The sequence below is a fragment of the Hippopotamus amphibius genome, chromosome 4 (assembly GCF_030028045.1).
Source record: "Hippopotamus amphibius kiboko isolate mHipAmp2 chromosome 4, mHipAmp2.hap2, whole genome shotgun sequence".
Taxonomy (NCBI): domain Eukaryota; kingdom Metazoa; phylum Chordata; class Mammalia; order Artiodactyla; family Hippopotamidae; genus Hippopotamus; species Hippopotamus amphibius.
The window spans coordinates 57,595,732-57,611,281 of NC_080189.1; the positions used below are offsets into that span (position 1 = coordinate 57,595,732).

The window sequence follows — 15,550 nt, forward strand, 5'->3', positions numbered from 1 at the left end:
GCAGAAGCATGTGCCTTATAATGTTTTGGTCTTCTACTTGGCAACGTATAGCTTCTGTTTCCTCATATCATGAAATAGACTTTTATAGCATAATTTCTTTGGAAAATTTTAAATGTGAACAAATTAAACAGGACAGCATAATGAACCCCTTCGTATTTATCACTCAGCTCAAAGCCATTAGCTTTCTGCTATTCTCTCTCTCTCCCTTTTTTTTTTTTTTACATTCTGCTACTCTAGTTTTAGCTATACCTGCCCTGAGGTAAAACTGGAGTGCACATATATTAAATGTAAAATTTTGACAAACCACCTCGATCTAGATATAGAACATTTCTGTTACCCCTTCTCAGTCACTCCTAACCCCCTCCAGAGGAAACCACTCTTCTGCTTTTTGTTTTTCACCATAGATGAGCTTTACCTGAGCCAAGCATTGATATACTGGAATCATATAGAATATACTCTTCTGTGACTGGCTTCTTTTATTCAACATAATGTTATTGAGATTGCTTTACATGTTGTATCTATCCATAGTTTGTTTCTTTTTATTGCTGAATAGTATTCTGTTTTATTAACATACCACAATTTCTCTAATTTCCTTTAATAGACATTTGAGTTATTTCCATTTTTGGCAGTCACGCAGAAAGCTGCTATGACTATTTCTGTACAAATCTTGTGCAGACATATATCTTCATTTCTCTTAGGTAAATAACCCTGGCAAGGAATTGCTGCATCAGATAGGTGTGTGTTTAACTTTGTAAGAAACTGTCAAGCCTTTGTCCAAATTCATACCAGAAACAATACTCTTTAAGACATGGTGAGTCTTTGTATTAGGCCACTCTATCAGTCAAAGTGAAATAAGGAACTGGTGTAATCTCATCTGGCAAGTTTAGGAATAAAGAAATAATGATACTCAGCACATCCCTATCAAGAGTCTGAGGTTGCCAGACATCACAATTTTACCCCACATCTGTGAATAAAAGGTGTTTTAAGTTTAACTGGTACCCATAATATCTGGCCTGATGTTAGAACTGTCTTATATGTTCTTACCATTTTAGGAGTGGTCAGATGTGGCACTCATTAGTCAATGTTTATGTTTTTACAATAGCTGTAATGAACATCATTTCAGAACTTCCAAGATAAACCAGCAAAGCAAATCTGCTTTATACATATTGAGTAGGCAGATGGAAATTTAATATAGTTGGTTGAAAGAACAAAGTAAAGTGACATTATGAGGTTCACATATGGGTATTGTATCCTACTATTGTTCTTGCTCCTTTGCACACACTGTTTATCTTTTAAATAATAGCAGACCACATGGATATTTCCTATTAACTCTCTAGTACTAATTTTTTCTTTCTAGATGAACGTATAAATTGTATGCCATGACTCATTTGATTGCTACTTTCCACTTTTCTAAGACTGTAAGAACAGATTGAATCTTCCTGTGGCTATTTATACCCAATACACATCTTCAGTCTTTTGGACACATGAGGTTCCCTGAAGAACTTACTCCATTCAGGAACTGGCTTATATCCTATAAGCAATAGATAACACATTGCCAACTGTCCACGTGGAAGGCCCAATTTTCCCACAGGGAATAGGCATGTTTGGACAACAGAGTCTCTATTCCACAGAATGTTAAAAAAAAAAAATTGGTTAAACTCAGAGCATATAGGTACATTTTATTTACCCAAGGGTTACTCAGCTTTAAGCAGAGACCTTTGACCTTTGACATGTCTTACAAAATTTCTTCCTGGGAATTCCCTGGTGGACCAGTGGTTAGGATTTGGCGCTTTCACTGCTGGGGCCTGAGTTTGATACTGGGTCAGGGAACTAAGATCCCTCAAGCTGTGTGGTGTGGCCAAAAAAAAAAAAAAAGTCTTCCATCTTGTTACATATCTCATTGTTAAGAGTCTTTTTGGTAACTGAAAATACTATGCACATGATTTAAAATTCCACATTGGGTGTGCATTTCTTAGCATAGGTATTTCCAAACTAATATACCAGTTATCCCTTCAGAGTGATACCAAACTTACTGTAAGTTTTTCTCTAATTCAGTCTTTTTGTTTATCTAATCATGTGTTTTGAGGAAATATTGGTAGTGTTGTAATATTGAAAAACAGAATGATTGTTTCCTAAAGGATTTGCTGATCCGAAGGGTCTGTATTTATCCATCCCTCAGGAGGTATTGTAACATGGCTTCACAGTGCTCAATAGAAGCCAACCATGTTTAAAGATATTCTGGCTCTTAGGTAACTCTTGCATATTTGATATTCAGGAATGATATTTATTTTCTCAAATAAAAATGAAAAAATAAAACATTCAAATGGTTTGAAGAAACATTCTGGGGTATAATATCTTTTTTAACTTTACACTTAACTTAGGTACTAGTAATGAACTAAAAAAAACCTATGGGTTTGTTTTTTGTTTTGTTTTCATCCAATTGTTCATTTCCCTGTTTCCAACATGATAATTAGTTTTCCAACTACTGGGAAAATATATTTTTTATTTGAAGTCATTTAAACTGATGTACTGCAACATACCTACATGTGAAGATGAGTATTGGAAAAGGGGAAAACAACATAGTTTGAGCAAACTAAGGTTGCATATTTAGGAGAAAAGTCTTGAACTAACATATCAGTGAATAACTTTCATTAACCAAAGATTGAAAGGGAGTGACAAAGACAGCTATTATTTAAATTATTACTTAAATTCAAAAAGGTCTCAGCAAACTTGGTAAAACATTCCCTTAGATTAATAAAGCAATATTTGTTTAGTGCTTCATAAAAATAGACTGCCTTTCATGACTGAATAAACAAAATGTGGTATATCTATACAAAGGAATTTATTTGACAGTAAAAAGAAATGAAATCATGATAATACAACATGGATGAACCCTGCAAACATTATGCAAAGTGAAAGAAGCCATTCACAAATAAACACATATTGTGTGATTCCATTTACATGAACTGTCCAAAACAGGCAAATCCATAGAGACAGAGTAGACTAGTGGTTGCCAGGGGCTAGGGGTAAATGGTGCTTGACTGCTAATGGGTACAAGATTTCTTTTGGGGTGATGAGAATATTCTAAAATTGATTGTGCACAACTCTGCGGATACACCAAAAACCACTGAATTGTAAAACTTAAATGGGAGAATGTTATGGTATGTGAATTATCTCAATAAATTTCCTCCTAGTAAGAGTTTACTGAGTGCCAGATATGTAACTTATGCTATTCAATTTAATTCTCATTAGATGCTTGTAAACGAAGTTTATTTTATTTTCATTTGACAAATGAGAAAACAGGCTTCTAGCTTACCTCTGTACACTCACTTGATGGATGACTGGCACTGCTGGGCTTGCACTATAAGCCTGTTTTCTAAGTATAAGCCTTTTCCACTGGCTGTCTTGGTTCACCCTGTTTCCAGAGTTTTCTCCTCCAGGGTCTCTGTGTTATCCTCTGCCATATTAACTGCTCTGGCTATTCTGGGCAAGTGGACTTTCCTCTGGAGATGCTCTTCTCCACAGACCTGCTCTGTCCAGATCTGAGGCACTATCTTCTCTTAGCCAGTCTTCTCTCAGTAAGCTACCCACCCGCTTCTCTGGGCACCCCGAAGACTAAAGAAAAGCCCCAGGTTTTCTCTCTAGTTTGAGCCAGTGATTACAGCAATTGCCCCTGAGTCCATACAAGAAACAGCATATGAAGGATTTCCTGCTTACCAGCTGTTATTATACTTGCCCTGAGACATTGTCCGTGTGCACACACGTGTGTCCACAGGCACGCACATGTGCACATGTGTAACATGAGAATGGTGGGAGGGCTTGTCTTTGAGCCACCTCACAGGGAGACAGGTTCCTTTTTTGCTTTCTCCTTTATTGTTTGAATTCTCCTGAAATGCTATCCAGGGAGATGGAATAGGGCAAGTGACATCTATTCTCCCCAAGTCTGTCTTTTTATCTCTACCTTATCTCAAAGGTTCCCCCATTGTTCAAAGATGGAGACCCTTTAAAACATAAAAAAATTTCTCAGCTGCCCACTGCTGTGATGGGAGCTGAGAAGACTCATAATGATTTGAAGCTACTACACATTTGGTAATACTTTCACATGAATTTTGTACTCTCAATTATATGAGCACCTTCTAAGGTCTCTGATCCACATTTGGTTTGGAGCTATGTGTTTAATTCAAGGTGACAATGATTTGAGCAAAAAGGTTTTAATAATGCTTTGAAATAACTCCTTGGCCCATGAGTGTCTTCAACCTTTTTTTCAGTGATGGTTTGTTAATATTTATATAGAATTTTAGTGTGGTTCACTGTTCTGAGGCTTACAAAGTCCTTTCATGAACATTACCTGATAGATTTATGTTCTGAAGTGTTGCCACAGTTTTTAAACATGAGGGACCTTTATGTCTGGCAAGAAGCTACATCGTGTAAATAAAGTGGGAGGAGTTGTGATCAGGAAAACTATGTTATAATTAAATTATGTCTCCTCTCAGCCAACCTGTTTTCCCATTCATTGTGTGTATAGGGGAAGTGGACCAGAACCAATGTTTTCTTGTTTGTTGTTTGTCTTTGTTTTGCTTCTTCAAAAGAAATGCACATGAAACTTCTATGTCTGAAATGGGTAAAGGTGGAGCTGCTCTGGTTGGAACTGAGGGGAAGAATTACACTTGACCTTCTTTATTCTGTTCTAGGAAAATTTTGAACCCTAGAGTTCTCCTTATGAGTACTTACTTTCAGGATCCATTCCCTAAGGACTTTTATTTTCTCTTTGGAGGGTGAGCAGGAAGAATCACACTACCAGCTTTCAGAGTGAGAACTGGTGCCCACCCCCATCTCTAGCAGGCTGGGCCTCAGCAGCCTGCAGGTAGTCATGCCTCCAGGAAAGGATGCCCACAGCCCTGGCCAGAGCTCAGCAGACTTATGCCCTACTCTGATGTTCTCAGGGAATGAAACTACAAAGCTAGCTAGTTTCATTTTCTGGAACTGTATTTAACCACATTAAATTTATGTAATTCTTCTCATAGTCTCTGTACAAGCTAATTGTGAAGAAAAGCCTTAAATAAAATGTTGATTAAACTTTGGACTAGATGTGAACATCTTTAACTAGATGTGAACTTTTGATATCATCTTGAGTTACACAGGAGAGAGTTTTGTGTAGCTGTGTGTGGTTACAATTTTCTAAACTGTTTCGTATGCTTGAATTCCTGACAGTCTGATCTACATTTTACTTAGGTCTTCTAGCCTCATCTCCAGAGCCTTCCACCATCAGAAACATTCTGCATCTTGCCTGCTGGAAGGTTTCTTTGTTTAAAGAACTCTGCAGTTAGCACAAGAGGCATCTGGTGATATGTATATGAAAGCAGTGAAATTTCTCATTCCTTCTAGAATCGTTTTGTTAGAAATGGCTTATGTACACTTGAAAGTATATTCATTTCCACAGCTCTGCTTTAGTTTTTAGAATTAGTTTTTAAAGATAGCTTTTAAAGAAAGTTGATGAAACAAATATCTTTAATGATTAGAAACTTACCAGGGCTTTTGGGAAACTTTTCATATCAGCAACTTAAAATAGATCTTCAAGAGGTTCTTTGATCTCCAGTAGTTAGATGAGTTGCATTCTCTTGTGAATTTGCAGGAGTCACATCCCTATGTAATGTGAAAGCATTTATGAGGAAGTAGAGATGTGAGAACAGACATGGTCATTTCCTAGCTTTACCTGAGGATGTATTCGTTGAGAATCTATTACATAAAAAAAAAAAAAAGATATTGCAGCAAAATTAAAGTACAATTGATTGCACTGTTGCTTAGAAACTGTTTATGGGACAAATTTTCCCCTTAACTTTCCAGTATAACAACTTTCAAATATAGAAGAGTTAAAAGAACATCCTTTAGCTAGATGGCATCTCTTCCTATACTTAAATAATGATGCTTTTAATAAAATAAGTAAACATTCAAAATATGTTGCAGGCATACTTTCTCTTTCTCTTCTCCCACATTCTACATTCGATGCGGAACAAATCGTATAGGTTGTTTCAAAACAAGCATCTGATCACCAGCTACCACTTCCACCAGCTGTTCCAAGTCCCCATCATCTCTCTCCTGAATTACAGGAGTGGCTCCCTCATGAGTTTCCCTCTTGCTGTTACTGACCCCTTTGGGGGTTTCTCAAAATAGCAGCTAGAGAGATCCCTTCCAAATGTAAATAGCATACCAATATTCGGTTCAATCCCTCCAGCGGCTTTCCATTTGACTTGGAGTGAAAGCTGAGCTCTTTATTATGAACTACAAGGCCTCCTATGACCTGGCACCCTGTTACCCCTCTGCTATAACATCTTAGTTTTATTTTTCCCCTCTCTAAATCTGGTGCAGCTCCCTGACTTCCTTGTTGCTCCTCACATATGGCACCTGCTCCTGCTCCTACCACACTTGTTTCCTCTCCCTGGAATGTTCTTAGATACCTGCGGGCTCACTCCTTCACTTCCTTCAGTCTTTTATCAAATGTCACCCTCTCATGGAGGCACTGCACTGCCATCCTACTGAAAACTATCCCATTTCCCAATGTTTCCTATCCCTCATCTGGCTTTTTAAAAAATCTAGTTAGGACTCATCACAATCAAGTATTCCATTCCATGTATTTTTACCTATTTACCTTGTTTATTTTCTGTCCCACCCATTATTGTGTGCTTCATGAGGACAAGAATTTTTGTGTGTTTTGTTCACTATTTTACAGTGCCTAGCACATAGTAGCTTCTTAACAAAAATTTGTTGAATGAGTAACACATTTTCTTAGAGTACTTAAAAATAATGAATTTTTGAAAACCCTTGAGTTAGCAGTGTCTGTGGGTCAAGGGACTTTGCTCATTTCACTATGTCAATTATTTTACTTGGCTTGAACCCAGACTGAAATCTGGGGAACTTTCTTTACTGAGCTGACTGTTAGGCCAGAACTAACTCTAACTTCCATCATCTGGTCACAAAAGATTGGAAAAAAGTTTTATCTAAAGGAAAATAAAATTAATATATTTTCTCCCCTAGTCCTTCTAGGTACCCCAGTTCCATAATACCCCATATCAGTTTTCTGCTGTGTCACTCCCAGTCCACAAATGAGGTCATCTCTCATACCAGGTTTTCCCTGGCATAGGTTCCTTTTTCCTCTGGGTCCTCAGTGTCAGAGCCTCAGCTCCTCTGCTGTTTTCACCTGCTGCCTCTAATCTGGGAAGCTGATCTCCAGATGAGGGGCCTGCCCCCATCCATAGACACACTCTGTTTAGCTGTGATGCAATACATTCTCTCAGCCAGGGTCTTCTTTCAGTAAGTTAACCACCTCACCTCTCTCCGCATATCCTAAAGACTGAGAGGACAGACCCCAGATTTTCTCTTTTGGTTTAACTAGGGACTACAAAATTCCAGTGGGGCCCAACATTCTGGAAATGAAGCAGCGCATCAAGAATTTCCCTCTGCAGTCCATCCCTTATTCTTACAGCTCTTTGGCCTTTATACCACCAGTGACTCACTGTGTGCTGTGTGTAACATATGAGATTTTGCAAAGGGAACTTTGTACCATCTAACAGGTGACAGTTTTCTCTTTCTTCCTGTTGTTCAGATTCTGCCAATAGATATCAGGGAAATAGAAATACTCTTCTCACATAAGGTCACTGACATTTATTCCTAATGTATGGAGTCTTTTCTTCTGTTAAATGGAAACATCGACAATACCTGGTCTCAATATAATATACTAAACTCTTCAATAACATCCTTGGGCTGAACATAATGTCAAAAGTTTCTCAACTACCCTCTCCCCACATGAAAGCAATTGTGAACATATAATGATTGGAACCTATTCTATTCAGTAATGCTTTTAAACTAGTTTATACTTTCTTAATTTTAAGAGCATATAAAATATATATATATATGTGTGTGTGTGTGTGTGTATATAGTTGGTGATAAAGAAAGAAATGACTGGTGTGGACAAATTTTGAGAATGCCTTGATATAACTCTAGGCTTCCTAGGGACCCTCATCTTCCTGTTTTGAAATAATCATGAACACAAATCTTCTTATTAGTAGTAACATTAATTATTGGCAAAGGAGCTACAGGATGCCATTCTCAAGTGACTACTCCAGTTTTCTCTCCTGAGGTATTAAACAAGAAGTACCAAATCAGCAGAGCTCTTAGGGACAAGTACCCTTAGGGATAAGCCCACCCACACTCATCTCAGGGGCGGTCCTCAGTAGCAGCCCAGATATCCATGCCCTGAGGAGTTGTTCTGCTCCACTGGACTGAGAGCTGATAGTGAGGGAGAGACAATTCAGAATCCTGGCTCTTGCCCAGGAAGGCTACACATACTCCTCCGATGGTCTGACGAACTGAAACCACATGTGAAAGCCAAGTTAGATTTTATTTTCCTAAGGATAAGTTTTTATTTAAATTTTTAAACTAGATTGCTGTATGAGATGGATATGAAGGAAGCACTTACATTGAAAAATAGCCTCTGGAGGATGTTATCTTTGATTAAATGTAAAACTTCTGATAACATCTCAAGTTCTAGAAGACAGAATTTTGCATAATTCCACATGACCACAAGTTCTTTTACACTCTTTTATGCTTAACTTCCTAAACTTCTTTGTATTGTTTCTGTATCATTTTTCCCACTGCCCTATATGACCAGAAACACTCTCACCACCTTAAGTATACTTAATGATCTATTTCTTTGTAGAAAAGCATTTACAAAGTTAGCCTCAGTCAGATATACTGATATGTACTTAATCCACTGAAATGTCTAATTAGTTTCATTATTTTTATAAGTGATGGTTTATGCACAAACATGTTTTATAAAAAAAAGTACAGCTGGAGTTTATGAAAATAGCTGTCTCATCATAAGCATAAAAAATAGAAGTGTAATGATTCAGAAACTTACCAAAATTTTTCTCAAAACTTCCTCTTCTTATGTCAGGAACTTGAGACAGTTGATTTTTAATCTTTGCTTTCTTACTCCTTTTCTAATGGGTAGGAGATGTACCATTGTACATCTTTTTAAAAAAGGATCTTTTTAAAAAAAATAAACCTTGAAGTTGTGACGTTTACTGTTCTCCTGATGCCCTGCCCCTGTGCAAAAGCAGAATGAGGAAGTAGAAATGCAGTTTCAGTTTTGCTTCAGAACGTATTTATTTAGGTTTGTAAAATACTAAATATACTTATAATATATGTGAATATATTTTAATGGTTGTAAAATGTTAAATGATTATCACAAAAAATTACCAATAAAGTTGAACCATTGCTGAGAAACTATTCACCCAACAGAATTTCAAGTCATAAGAGTTAAGAAATCGAGGTGAAAAAACACCTACAGAGAAAAACACTGGGAAAACATTAAAAACTCAGTGCGATCCAGGTGCCTGTTATAGGCGGAATTGTGCTCCCTCAAATTCATATGATGAGGCCCTAACCTTCAGAATCTCAGAATGTGGCTATATTTGAAGATAAGTTCTTTAAAGAGTTAATTAAGTTAAAATGAGGTCACTAGGGTGGACCCTAATCCAAATATGACTGGTTTCCTTGTAAGAAGAGATTGGCATGTGCGTGTTTGCATGAGCACACACACAACTATGTGAAGACACAGGGAGAAGACAGCCATTTATAAATCAAGGAGAGAGGTCACAAAAAAACCCAACTCTGCCAAATCCTTGATCTTGGACTTTTAGCCTCTATAAGCAAATAAATTTCTGATTTTATTTTATTTTTTTTAAATTTCTGATTTTTAAGCCACCTAGTCTGTGATACTTTGCTATGGCAGCTCCAGCAAACTAATACTTCTGTGTGCTGGGTCATCATTAATTTCATTATTTTTTGAAAATTAAAACATTAGTCTTTTCATTATGAGTATGACTAAAGTTCATTTTCAAGCTTAAGAAATACAGAATATAGAAAGAAGAGGGGAGAACTTCTATTCATACATTTAGAAAATATAAGTTTAATATTTGGGAAATTTTACCAGACCCTGAAAGTTATGACTTCAAACAGGTAGTGAACACTGCCTGGTGAATGCTGAATCACATTTTATTTCTTGAATTAGTATGAACATAAAACTTCTTGAATTAGATATGAACATAAAACTTCAGGACCACTGGAATATGCCAACTTTTGTTTTGGGGCTATGTGTATAGTTTTGTTAATTTGCTTGCTTGTTTCTTGAAGAAACAAACTGCTACATCTGCTAGTGGAAGAAAATGCTTTGTTTTGCTGTGAAGTTCTGAAATTGTTCAAGTATATCGTGGTTCATAGATTACAAAGAATAATGCTAGTTAAATGCCAATGAGCTATTTTTACTCCTTTATATGAAATGTACAAATTTCGGGGGGTGATAGTGGCAGTGGTGCCACCTACAACCTTATGTAAAACAGTTGAACGTTCTCATCAATATTGCTATCATCTGTTTAATACTCCCAGTATATTTTCTCAGTCTGTTTACTTAAAATTGTATGGAATGATATAATTAATAAGCAATAAAATCTGAATTACACACACACACACAATCTTGGTTAGCTTGTTAAGAAACAAAATTCTCTAAGAATGTTTTGAACATTTTTTCATTATTAAGCGAAGGTAATTTTTATAGTTGTTTAAGGTGCTGTAATGTCTACTGATACTCCCATGTGTTTTACCAAACTGGCTAGCTGTTCTAAAACCCAAGTGAGGCGTGGGTTTTCAGAATGTGCATGTTCCTGTGTACTACAACATTCTAAAGATGAACAATGTACTCCAGTAAGACTCTTACTACAGTTTTTGTTAAATTCATTATTTTCACAGTCTGTCATTCTTTATTACATTTTTTCTCCCTCTCTCAATAAGCATAGTTTCCCAGATTCTCCACTTCCCACCCCCTGACACTTTTGACCTCCATCACTCTCACCTGATGACATCTCTTCCTACCTAACGGACAAAATTGAAGGCATTAGGTGGGCTTTCTCACATGCTCCATTCTCCAGATCCCTAAATCCACCTGCGTCCCTATATTCCTCTCCTATATGTACCTAATAAGCAGTTCTCAACGCAGACTCCACAATAACGTCATCTGGGGAGTTTTCAAAAAAAGCAGATGATGCCCAGGACTGCTATTGGGCAATTATGTATCTCTAGCGACAGGGCCAAGTATCAGTAAATTTTTAAAAGCTTCCTAAGCAGTTCTAATATGTAGACAGGGCAAGAATGTCTGGAATAAAATGAACTCTCCCTCTTCCCCTTTCTTTCTCATATCTTCTTTTTATTGCTCTTCCATTTTCAAACAATTCAGTCCTAAAATCATTACATATGCAGAGAAAGGTAGGTGTCTATGGTGGGAGAGTGGGGAAGTCAAGGTTGTCCAGAGTGGGAAGTTAGGGCCCAGAAAGGTGGCCTTTCAGAGTGGTGACCTGGGGTGGAGGGTCAGAAGCTGGACAGTGTGAAGGAAACATCCATCTGCAGGAGTGACCTGCAGGAATCACAGCCTGAAGGAGGTGTGGAGTGTGTACAGGGGCAGCCTGGTGTGGGTGTCAGAGGCCAAGCACAGTGAGCAAAGTGTCTAAATGGAGGGTTGGCCTGGTGTGGGATATTAGAGCTCAAGCAGAGAAGATAGAGTTCTTCTGGGAGAAGATCCTAAAATGAAGAGTGTCAAAAATTGCACTGAGCAAAGTTAAACAGGCAAGGAAGACTTTATTTAAGACTATGGTAATAGACAGGAGATAGACTGAACTCAACCCTGCTGAAGTAAAACACGGAAAGGTTTTTAAGCCCTGGAATGAACTAGTGGACAAGAACTAGAGTACTATCGTAGGCTCGTCAATGGAGTGTGTCAAGCACAATAGGTTGCTCCTTAGTTTGCAAATGTTTTTCTCTGAGATTAGGCCACCTGGGTTAGCCAGATGATGTGCATCCAAGTCAGGTTTCCACCCTCCTACGGATGTTTACATGTCAAATACTTGGGTCCCTGGTGCTTGAGAAAGATAATCCTGGGTTATAAAACTGGCAACAGGATGGGAAAAGATTTACATATAGTTTAAAGGGGCAGAGAAAAAATTTGCAATTACCAATTTTCTAAAGTAAACGCTCTAAGGAAAGGGAGGCCTTTAGTCAGGGACCTATAATCTAGAAGATGGCTGTCTAAAGCTTAATCAAGCTTAGGGGATCATTAAAGGCCATTTTGGTCAAGGGTCAGAGATGAGTTGAAAGAGGAGGGCATCGGTGCTGGGCAGGGGATGGCAGCACTGAGATAAAAAATTGATTATACGGAGGGATTGTTCAAATAAGGAAATATATAAGGAAATGAAAGCCATATTTCCTACTGTTAGAGAAGTGGGTTACAAATATGAGCAGAGAGTAACCTGCAGTATGGAACTACAATTGGAGATATCTGTGTGAACTCATGGTTTTTTAATATATTTAGATACAGAAATAAATATAGCTGTGAATATATTATCTAGGCTTGTTGATTGAGATAGAGGCGAGATACCTCAATAGCAATGAACACAATTAGATGGTGGCTTCTAAATGCCAGTTTTCTCCATGAAGAACAGGGCCCCTTGGAAGGATAGCTGATTCCAGAGATGGGACAGGGAAAGTATAAGATAAGCTTGGAACATCTTTTGTCCAGAAAGCAAGGAAGAGATCAGAGAAAGACATGGACAACATTAAAAGGTCTAGTCAACCTGAATAGGCTCCTATCAGTCAAATCTAGGACAATTGGAGCATCAAAATAAATAGTGTAGTAATAGATTATCCACTGAATAAGATAATTCGCTGAATGAAGTGGAAAACCATGCGTCCATATAGATATAAATAAGTAAATGAATAAATGAAAAATTTGGTGGGAAATAGTGTATTTACAAAGTTTCAAATTACCTCCCCACCAAATACTTACTAATGACAAAGGGGAAAGACTAACTTTACAGTGGAGAAGCCTGGCCTGTATGTCTTTTTTTCAGTGGTATTTTCAAGTCACAGAGGTGAACAACATCAATATGGGTCAACTGGAGAATCATACACCACCTAATAGGATGCAATGAGTACACAGCATCACTCCTGTGATATTCCTGCCAAGGTACATAGCTTAAATCTAATAATCTTGAAATATCATTTAAACCTAAATTGAGGGATGTTCTAAAAAATAACTGGCCTGTCATCTTAAAAGTGTCAAGGTCATAAATATCATGGAAAGTTTAAGGAAATGTTCCAGACTGGAGGAGATTAAATGCAACATGTGCTTCCAAATTGAGTCTTTTTGTTATGAGACATTATTGAGACAATTGGTAAAACCTGAATGAAGTGTGAGGATTAGATGAAAGAATCAACATTAACATCTAAGTTAACATCAGTGTCCATCCTAAGTTAACCACCCTGATTTGGATGGTTGTGTTGTGGTTATGTTTCCTTGTACTGTGGCCAGAATTTCCTTGTTTGTTGAAATACACACTGAAATATTGGAGGGTGATTCAATATTCTTACTCAAACTTTTCATTAAAAAGTTTTGTCCTCACCCTTCCTATCAATCTGTAAGTTTTTGATTGGTGGATTACAAGTTGGTGATTATTAAAAATAAAAAAGGAACCACACAATTACCATCTGTATAATAACACTCCTAATCCCCTATAAAAGAAAGAAGTAAAGTGAATTTCATTCTCTCCACTCTCAGGGACTTAATTCCAAATTAAAACTTTCCATCTTAAATGGCATCTTTCCCATCAGTATGCAAATAGGTTTAGAATTCCTGGATTTTCTTTGGAGATTTTACCACCCATAAAAATATCCACAAACAATATACTACTTAGTTTTGTCTACTGGAACTGGATTGTATATATTCATGTACTGAACATTGTTTCTGAGATTCATCCACATTGATGTAACTGTAGTTAATTTTTCATTGCTATTTAATATTCTATTGTGTGACTTTGCCATATCTGACTTATCCATGCTTCTGTTAATGACTATTAGGGTGGCATAATGTAGTTTTGAATATTCTTGTGCATGTCTTCCGATGCGCACGAACAAGAGCTCTTCTAGAAAATAGTGCCTGGAGGGGAATCCTTGTTGATGCACATGATCAGCATTCCTAAATAACACTCAAGTGTTTCTCAGAGTTGTACCAGCTTACATTCCTATTAGTAGTGGATTAAGAGGTCTCCTTACTCTATGTCCTTGATAACTCTTGGTATTATGAGATTTTCTAGCTTTTGTCATTCAAGTGGGTGTGAAACTGTATCTTGCTGCGATTTTAATTTCCATTTCCCTCATCATTAATATGATGAAAAAATTTTTGTATGTTTAGGGCTATTTATGCCTCCTCTTCTGTGAAATTCCTGTTCATTTAATTTGCACATTTTAAAATCAGTTTGGTCACATTTTTTTGTTTTCAGATGCTTTAAATCCTAATCCTTTATTCACTGTAAGTGTTGTAAACTTAATTCTAGCTTTTAGCTTCTCTTTTCACTTACTTTGTGGTGTTAAACAGAAGCTCTTAATTTCAATGTGGTTAATTTATGAGTCTTTTCCTGTAGTTTATGCTTTTTGTGACTTATTTAGAATATCATCCCTACTTTGAGGTCATAAGATATTTTCCCATGTTATTTTGTAAATGCTTTCTAATTTTGCCTTCTACCAGGTATGAGGTAAGGGGTTCAATTTCATCTATTTCCACATGGCTAACAAAATTTCCCTGCACTGTATCTTTAAAAATCCATCCTTTCCTACTGACCTGCAAAATCACACCATATTTCAAGTATCAAAATATTTGTGGGCCTATTTCTGGGCTTCATAGTTTGTTCCATTGTGTATTGACTATCCGTGCATGAAAATCATGCTGACTTTGTCATGATAACTTTATGTGTCGAAGGCAGGTAAGGAAAGTGCTGCTAGCTTGTGTGTGTGTGTGTGTGTGTTTATATTGTCTTGGCTCTTTTGGACTTTTATTATTTTGTGTATAGAAGTTTTAAACCACATTAAAGAATTTTCCTTCTTTAAAACTTCATAAAATGAATAAGAGAAGATAAAAATCAGAGGACAAAACCTCCAGCCACCTATAGACAAAGGAAAGGGTACAAGCTTATTCCGTAAACTTGAAGTGTTTATCATGAAGAGAAAGAGATAATAATGCAGGGATTGACATGTGGCACCTACTTTTAAAATTCAAAATGAGGGAAGAATGAGTAAAAAAAAAGCTGGAAAATTTCATTAGCCTATGGAGAAACCAACTAAATGGATCAGTAGGTAACAACGAGGAATGATGCAAAAAAAGCCCTTTCCTATCATCTCAATGTCTTCATCCTCACCCCAGCCAGATAGTAGAGAGATGGTGGAAAAATCAGATTTTCCTTCAGTGAAATATTTCCAGCAATGAAAGTCGAAAAAGGAAAGAAATAGGTACGATCCATGAAGGGCATGACAGACTGGAAAGTATGGTACACGGAGAGCTTCTGTTAAGTCTATCCTTTCACACACAGTTTAGATCAGTAATTATAACCTATCGGTTTCACCTGTTTTTCTCTCTTTGTCTATAAAAAGAATAAGAACAGTTGATGAAGAGGCA

At 37.0% G+C, this 15,550-nt stretch overlaps 2 protein-coding genes across 4 annotated transcripts in view; both read right to left on the bottom strand.

The window, feature by feature from the left end:
- Positions 1 to 8,991, bottom strand: part of SAMD9 (sterile alpha motif domain containing 9) — a 41,564-nt gene extending 32,573 nt beyond the window's left edge. For both annotated transcript variants that reach the window (XM_057733225.1, XM_057733224.1), the window contains exons 1-2: positions 8,915 to 8,991; positions 5,528 to 5,643 (exon numbers count right to left, since the gene is read on the bottom strand). The gene's annotated coding sequence lies outside the window, so the exon portion shown is untranslated. The remainder of the gene's footprint in view (positions 1 to 5,527; positions 5,644 to 8,914) is intronic.
- Positions 8,981 to 15,550, bottom strand: part of HEPACAM2 (HEPACAM family member 2) — a 79,575-nt gene continuing 73,005 nt past the window's right edge. For both annotated transcript variants that reach the window (XM_057733231.1, XM_057733227.1), the window contains one exon: positions 8,981 to 9,102. In XM_057733231.1, coding sequence (XP_057589214.1) covers positions 9,078 to 9,102 — 25 coding nt within the window. In that variant the 3' untranslated portion in view covers positions 8,981 to 9,077. The remainder of the gene's footprint in view (positions 9,103 to 15,550) is intronic.